General features: G+C 46.6%; 1 protein-coding gene across 3 annotated transcripts; it reads right to left on the bottom strand.

The window, feature by feature from the left end:
* Positions 1-3,347: 3,347 nt before the first annotated feature.
* LOC128303511 (uncharacterized) lies at positions 3,348-7,499 on the bottom strand. Of its 3 annotated transcripts, none has more exons than XM_053040490.1 (4): positions 7,357-7,499; positions 4,217-4,755; positions 3,837-4,144; positions 3,348-3,756 (listed from the first exon to the last, which is right to left on the bottom strand). In XM_053040490.1, exons 2-4 carry the CDS (start codon positions 4,721-4,723, stop codon positions 3,594-3,596), a joined length of 978 nt encoding a protein of 325 aa, XP_052896450.1. In that variant the 5' UTR covers positions 4,724-4,755; positions 7,357-7,499; the 3' UTR covers positions 3,348-3,593. The 3 variants fall into 3 exon arrangements, with proteins under 3 accessions (XP_052896450.1, XP_052896449.1, XP_052896448.1); XM_053040489.1 differs by having other exon boundaries at positions 4,217-4,765; positions 7,348-7,434; XM_053040488.1 differs by having other exon boundaries at positions 7,348-7,401.
* Positions 7,500-8,358: the final 859 nt, after the last annotated feature.

Consider the following 8,358-nt stretch of genomic DNA (forward strand, 5'->3'; position numbering starts at 1 on the left):
CGGACAAGATGGCGGCCAAGATGGCGGACAAGATGGCGGACAAGATGGCGGCCAAGACGGAGGACAAGATGGCAGACAAGATGTCGGACAAGATGGCGGCCAAGATGGCGGACAAGATGGCGGACAAGATGGCGGCCAAGATGGCGGACAAGATGGCGGACAAGATGGCGGACAAGATGGCGGACAAGATGGTGGCCAAGATGGCGGACAAGATGGCGGACAACATGGCGGACACAAGATGGCGGACAAGATGGCGGCCAAGATGGCAGACAAGATGGCGGACAAGATGGCGGACAAGATGGCGGCCAAGATGGCGGCCAAGATGGCGGACAAGATGGCGGACAAGATGGCGGACAAGATGGCGGACAAGATGGCGGACACAAGATGGTGGCCAAGATGGCGGCCAAGATGGCGGCCAAGATGGCGGCAAAGATGGTGGACAAGATGGCGAACAAGATGGCGGCCAAGATGGCGGACACAAGATGGCGGACAAGATGGCGGACACAAGATGGCGGCCAAGATGGCGGACAAGATGGCGGCCAAGATGGCGGCCAAGATGGCGGACAAGATGGCGGACAAGATGGCGGACAAGATGGCGGCCAAGATGGCGGACAAGATGGCGGCCAAGATGGCGGACAAGATGGCGGACAAGATGGCGGCCAAGATGGCGGACAAGATGGCGGCCAAGATGGCGGACAAGATGGTGGACAAGATGGCGGACACAGGATGGCGGACAAGATGGTGGACAAGATGGCGGACACAAGATGGCAGCCAAGATGGCTTACAAGATGGCGGACAAGATGGCGGACACAAGATGGCGGCCAAGATGGCGGACAAGATGGCGGACAAGATGGCGGACAAGATGGCGGACAAGATGGCGGACAAGATGGCGGCCAAGATGGCGGCCAAGATGGCGGCCAAGATGGCGGACACAAGATTGTGGTCAAGATGGCGGACAAGATGGCGGACAAGATGGCGGACACAAGATGGCGGCCAAGATGGCGGCCAAGATGGCGGCCAAGATGGCGGCCAAGATGGTGGACAAGAAGACGGACACAAGATGGCGGACAAGATGGCGGACAAGATGGCGGACACAAGATGGCGGCCAAAATGGGGGACAAGATGGCGGACAAGATGGCGGACAAGATGGCGGCCAAGATGGCGGCCAAGATGGCGGACACAAGATGGTGGTCAAGATGGCGGACAAGATGGCGGACAAGATGGCGGACACAAGATGGCGGCCAAGATGGCGGCCAAGATGGCGGCCAAGATGGCGGCCAAGATGGCGGCCAAGATGGCGGCCAAGATGGTGGACAAGAAGACGGACACAAGATGGCGGACAAGATGGCGGACAAGATGGCGGACACAAGATGGCGGCCAAGATGGCGGACAAGATGGCGGCCAAGATGGCGGCCAAGATGGCGGACAAGATGGTGGCCAAGATGGCGGACACAAGATGGCGGCCAAGATGGCGGACAAGATGGCGGACAAGATGGCGGACAAGATGGCGGACATAAGGTGGCGGACAAGATGGTGAACAAGAAGGTGGACAAGATGACGGACTAGATGGCGGACAAGATGGCGGACATAAGATGGCGGACAAGATGGCGGGTGGTGAGTGGTGGGTGGTGCCCCGTGGGAGGTGGGTGGTGACACGTGGGAGGTGGGTTGTGAGGTTGGAGATGACTGCTAATTGACGGCTAATTGACGGCTAACCGACGGCTAATCGACGGCTAATTGACAGCTATTTGACGGCTAATTAACGGTCAATAAACGGCTAATTGACGGCTAATCGACGTCTAACTGACGGCTAATCAACAGCCTTTTTTCAGTGCCGGTTACTTAGTAACTCAGGGGCTCAGGTGTCTGAGTGGCTGAGGGTCACCTCTTGAAGTACATGCTCTCCTGGTATCGGTAATCTGAAAACAGCTGGTGTGTATGGAAAGTTAGTGTATAAAGATTGCATACCTTTAGGCGGGCAAAATTACTAGGTGCTACCTCTTCCGTGGATGCTCTCCTGGTACTATACATTCGGAAACTGGTAGTTTCCGAAGAAATTTTTCTCCATCAACGGGAAAGTTAGTGTTGTTAATTTTTGTTCATCGCCTAAATTCGCTGTTAATTTTTGTTCATCGCCTAAAACATCTACATGAGCGGAACAGGTTGCTAAGAAATTTTGCTGATTGTTACCGAAAAAGTAAACCGATTGGAAACTGTACCTTGGGCGAAAAAATCGTAGAAGGCGTTGGATTAATCAGGAATCATAAATGTACGTAAATCGTAGAAAATGTGATCCGTTATGGTTATGGTTACTCCTTAGCTCATACAAACGTTTATATATAGACTAGCTTAACGGTCCGGTTTCAGGGCTACGCAATAGAACTCTGAGTTGTACGCAAGGGAACTTTGTTTTCAATACTTTGCTGATGTTTGTTTGATCATGGAGGTAGTCTTTCAACACAAAAACTTGACTTGATTTTCAAATGCTAAAAGCTATGCAAATCTAACCGGCTGTGCATAACACAAATTACTATTATTATTAAATAAAATTTGCGTTGTTTGCTTAATGGGATACACAATGTTAAACAATCCGCTAAATAACAAATAAATAAAAGAATCGAAGTTAACAACTTAGTAACTCGCTCATTCTGTATTGCAAATCGTACTGGACTATATTCCTGTTATCAAGACTCGGATTACAAGTCACGGTGATGAACAGATGTGGTTTGCCCAAAAGCACAAACAATGATCATTGAATTTTGATTCTGTGCCTTCATGTATCCGCTGCAACTGTTGCATGGCGAATATCCCGGAAGCACTGCGAGCGAACCAATTCGATGGCAAAGTGCTCCTTGAATGCTGTAGTTGTAAATTCCACCACGTGCAGCTTCTCGAAGTTGGCGCACGTATGATTGTAGCTCCATTTAGAAGAGTACATATACAGTGGTAACTGGTGTTGGTGGTGATATAGCCGGTTCCGTTATTGTATTCGAAGATGGTGATGGCCCTGGCGGACCATTTGAAGAAGATGATTAGGGGCGGCCCAGCGGCGGATCAAACGGTAGGCGGAGTAGGCCCTTTCTTACTGCGCTTTTTGCCTTGTCTCATTTCAAGTCCCCTCAATGTTGCCCTTCCCTTCTGTATCGTTTTTAAAATTAGAGGCCCCAACTATAATTCCGCCCTGGGCCTCCAAGGGGATTGATCCTCCACTGGTCCTGAATGATGCGAAGATTGGTGTTCGTGGTGTGGAAGATACAAGAATAGAGCAGCGAGCTCGTTGGCTGAATCAAGTGGAGCTTCAGCAAAAGGAGATTTATTCCAGGAGGATTTCTTGGAAGACATTACTTATATTCTCGTCATATTTATTTCATTATCAAAATGCACGCACTGCGTACATTACAAGACGAAACACGTTAACATAATTAATCACACAACATTTTTAAACGCGCACAATGAAAAAACAGTTAAATCATAGATTGAAAACATGTAAAAACGTTTAAACTTTGCGCCAACAACAGAACAACTGGGTCATGGTAAGCGTTAATGTTCACGTAGTTGCTTGTTGGCTGATTTGCGAGGGGAGGTTCAGTGATTCAATGGCAATGATTGCTGTTGGCGTGATTGATCACAGTTTGTTTGATGCGCTTGATATCGCGTGCGTACGTCCGGCAGCATCCGCCAATAAATCGTGCACCCAGGTCCATCCACTGCGGCACGTAATGTTCCAGTGGGACACAGTCCTCCCTGCCCTGCCAGCTACAAATGTGAAACATTTACGTGTAAAAGAAAGGTGAAACATGCACGTAACGTGAGCGCAGGCCTTCGGAGATACTTACCCATCCTCCACGGTATAGACTTCACCAGAGTTAGGATACACGATGAGGGGAATGCGGGATTCGGGCAGTTTCTTCTCGTTGACGCTTCGGAACAGAGGTGTTACGATCTGCGGATGAACACAGTTCACACCGAGCGCTACCAGGTTCATGTTACGTCTCAATCTAGCCTTTGCCCACAGGGAGTTGACCGTTTCGCTAAACAGCTCCCCATTGGCTAGGTGTTGATTGTCCTTGCACTGGAACGAAATCCAGAACCGAACCGTCGGATATTCGTCGCACATCATGTCCAGCAGTGCTTCCGCTTCCATCTGGAAGAAAGCGAAGATTCACGAATAAATTAATCATTTTAATCAAAACCGGACACGTACGCCATTACACACCTTACAGGGGATTGTTTCAATACCGAGCACATCGACGCCCGCCTCCAGGCACGCATCAATACGCGGACGATGCCACTTCTGAATCGTATCCATAGACACCTCGGTTGAGTAACGTCCCGTGTACTCGGATCCATCGTGCAAATGCGCCCCATACGGACCAATCGAAGCCACCAGCAGGGGAATAGTTTTTCTTTCGTCAGCGGAAGCCTTCGCCAGGAAGTGGTTGCGAGCCATCTGTGCCACTCGAACGGTCGACTTGATCAGGTTGAGGCTCGTATCCTCATTCAGATTCAAATACTCCACGTATCCTTCGATGCTGGCCTGGTAGGTGTTGGTCATGATGGCTTCAGCGCCTGCCTCCAGAAAGTCCAGATGGGTTTTGAACACGGCATTCGGATCGGTTGCATTGAACCGTGCACTCCACAGTGGATCACCGTCGATACCTTTGCCAACGTGCACCGACAGCTGCGTCGCGAAACCTCCATCCAGTACGGTTACGTTGCTCATGATGAAGTTACCGTGGTTATCAGTCTGAAGTTCTACAATAAACTGAAGCCGTGAGCATGCTGATCACTGTCTAAGTAAACATTGGAGCAGCTTCTTTTCGATTATCGGACCCTATGGTGGTGATTGGTACGCTACTGTAGCCGGTAAGAGCAAAGTTCTTTCAAAGCTTAATCATACAGCCCACCAGCACTGGGCCAAAAACCATGCGGAACATCTTTCTTGCAAACCAGAAACAAACCGGATTCAGCGGTTGGATTCATGTGGGAATGTGGGAACCATCATGCCGGATGAAGCTGTCCTATCGCTCTCTTCTCACATGCTAATCCTTATCAAACGTTACTCCTCCAAAGGCATCATCAGCTGATGAAGGTGTACCGGCGCAAGCGAATGTAATGACTCCTCTCGTATCAACGCATTCGCGGACTTGTTGGTCCGTCCGTTATTACAGCACTTGGGGCATAATTATAAACCTTTCGATTATCGCTATTGTACGCCACCAACTGCGTCCATCGGTCGATGTGCGCGCATCCAGGGCGATGCTCTCTTTATGTAACACGAACGATCATTCGGTGCAAAACAATTATAAGTTTTGTTTCACTGTTCAATACTGTTTGAGAATAGCACAAGAACGTCTGACTTAATTAAACTCTGTCATAGCTAAATTGCTACATACAGGATAAAAATCATACCTGCAGTAGATCAAATTACTGAAAAATAACTAAAACACAATCGGCGGATTGATTACTTATCGACATCTTCTCATTTTTAGGAATTCAATGTGCTGTAACATCATCATCTCAAAAGCCTTCAAAAGAGATGAAAATGATCCTAAAGGTCCAAAATCTCTAAAAAATATATAAACTACAACAATAGCCGCCAAAGTTCCGTGTCAAGGGTGTCAAACCTATTCCTCACGGGTGTTTGCAGCTCTTGGTGCAAGCTGAGGGTTGCATTGGAAAATCTTTTTATTAAGGAATAGAACAGGCTTTGTGGACAGGAGAGTAAATATTCTCATCGCTATAATACGAATTGAGATATTTTTTGTTTTGCAAAACTAAAAATAACAAGTAGTAAGGCTGTAGGACATCACTTCATTGTGAATTTCGATATTTGTTGCTAAATATCACATTTCACCTTTTGTGTTGGTAATCATTTACCAATATTTTTTAATTTGCCACCTTTTCATTTGTTATGAATTATTTTTATAATCTTTTTTGTTATGAACTGCAAAAGTATAATTTACATTATTGTATTTTTTTTTCTTTAAATGCTTTAAAATTAGTTTAAATTACGATAAGTTCTATGAAGAAGTATTAACTTCTGTTCACAAAATTGTGATGAACCGTTTCTAAAATATGTTTCGTTTGCACATTTTCCGTATTACTTCCACTACAATCAATATAAAAAAGAATTTAATATCACTCCAATAGCACGCATTTTTTTTAAGAAAGAAAACAACCTGAAGCACCATATTTTTTAATAACCGTCAGATAATGAATCCAAAAAAGTATGTCAATGTCTCTCATTGTAATTCCTCTTATCAGCCTTTGCAGAACAAAACAAAAAAAAACACTTTCAATCTACCTCACCACCAACGTTCACCGGACACACAATCCATCACCTTCCAATTCCTAAGCCTTATTTGCTATGTTCAACAATTATATAATTTTGCTACCAAGTCGTTGTCCGGGCTGTAAATGAGGCACGCTTATCGGGATTTATTTTTTACTCCTCCACTCGCTTATCCCCACAGACGCATAAAAGATGATCACGGGAGCCATCAACAACAACCCTCCTAACAACGACAACGGGATCAAATGTTAAGCGAAACAACGAGGGTGTCGTGGAAAAGGAAATGGTCCGTCTCTAGTGAAGATTTAAGATGCCGTAATACGACGACACTGGTACAGATAAGAACCAGGAGTGGTCGTCCTGGCTAGGGCGTCGCTATCGCTGGACAAATGCCCGGGCATTGAAGCAGCTGCTGCCCGGTGCGTGACCATCGCGATCCGCTACGAACCGGTTCGTTGCCAAAATTAAAAGCCCAATGTGCTTATCAGTCAGGAAGGAAAACGGACTGCACACCTCCGGCACCGGGAGATGATGGATGAGTGGTACACGTTCGCTGTATCATGCTTTAGCTCTATGCTCTTTATAAGCGGGACCTGGTTCGACTTGGTTCGCGTGGCCCGCTTCAATGTGTCAAGCTGCCAGAGCACGCACAATAAGACGATAACGGGGGTTATTTGCTTTGTTCACCCCAACAAAGTAACAATAAATGGACGGGAGGGAACAGAAAAAAAGCCTGCCGACATCTTCACTAGCTGCCTTATCAACGACAATGGATGTATCTAATCAAATGCCGCACAGATTACTCGCACACCGCATCGACTCCTAGTGGCCCACAAAATTAACACTAATTGAGGTCAAGGCTAGTTCACCTGTTTTACCCGATACCCAGATGGCCAGGTGAACGTCCTGTGTGGTAATTAAAATAACGACGGAGAAAAGAAAATACTGTAGACGCTACCACAATGTAACGACGATCACGAAACGATCATTCGTTGCACTACTTGCACAGCAGATCACACTGAGAACAAATAATTAGCTAACAATCTTAATACCTCACGCACTATTAAACGCTGGTGCTCTTCGAGCTAATCGTCTGCTGTGGCCACTCGAACCAACTGTCACGGCATGTCGGCAGCGGGATCCGTCAGCAGCAATCGCCGAATCTGGCGAAGGCCATCAGGTCCAAGAGCCATCTTACGGCACGTACACCAACACTTCCCGTGCCGTGGACATGTGTACACCCACACAATGCGACCCGAGGCCAAACGCTTGCACGCCGATGCCTCTGACGAGGGAACGCGAACAACAACATGACGCGCATATAAATGCACATCGAGTGTGGTGGCCACACTGCCAACAAACACTTTGTTGGCGTCTTTCCCGAAACCTCCCCTCACGCCGGATTTCGATTGGATTTTGTTTGTAAACAATTTACGGCCGTATGAATCGTCCCGGGACCCATCTCCCTGCTTTGGGGGGACCATTCCTAACCTACCTTATCTGAGAAACGGAAACCATCACACGTTTCGTAGTGTTTCTTTCTGTTTGATTCTCATAGACAGGGGCGGTAAATAGTATACGTGTGCGAGGAGATGGTTTAAGTGCCCGACGAATATAACCCACTGGTGGTCAACGATGGGACGATTCAAACGCCGGATTCCTGTGCGAAGTAAAGAAAAATTGCCACTGTTTAACAATGTTGTATTAATCAATAATTTGTAATCATTTCTAATGACTGTATGGTTGCAAAGTTGGATATCGTATTCAAAAACCAATACCCTTGAAAGACAACTATTTACTAGTTATAAATGTTTACAACATTTAATCTTCTATCTAAATGGACGGCATCATAAACATAAACAACTGAAACAATGTTGCACCTATAGGGTATGAAAGCCATTTGCCGACCAAGTTAGATTGGGTGAAATGATACAAGTTCATAATTGCTACAAAGTAAATACAAATAGAAACAATCGTGCGATTCATCGCGATGCATCTATAAGATCAGATAAGCTACAGCTCCCAACCATCCATCCCAACAACCCTTTTATAAGCTTATCAAC

Source organism: Anopheles moucheti, chromosome 3 (genome assembly GCF_943734755.1).
Source record: "Anopheles moucheti chromosome 3, idAnoMoucSN_F20_07, whole genome shotgun sequence".
In the NCBI taxonomy this organism is placed as follows: domain Eukaryota; kingdom Metazoa; phylum Arthropoda; class Insecta; order Diptera; family Culicidae; genus Anopheles; species Anopheles moucheti.

Bases quoted from the DNA above. Each gene is read 5' to 3' on its own strand.
- LOC128303511 (XM_053040490.1), bottom strand. From the start codon at position 4,723: ATGAGCAACGTAACCGTACTGGATGGAGGTTTCGCGACGCAGCTGTCG. The intron at 4,145-4,216 runs GTGTGTAATGGC...GCTTTCTTCCAG, and splicing joins TTGAAACAATCCCCTGTAAG to ATGGAAGCGGAAGCACTGCT. The intron at 3,757-3,836 runs GTAAGTATCTCC...TCACATTTGTAG, and splicing joins GTCTATACCGTGGAGGATGG to CTGGCAGGGCAGGGAGGACT.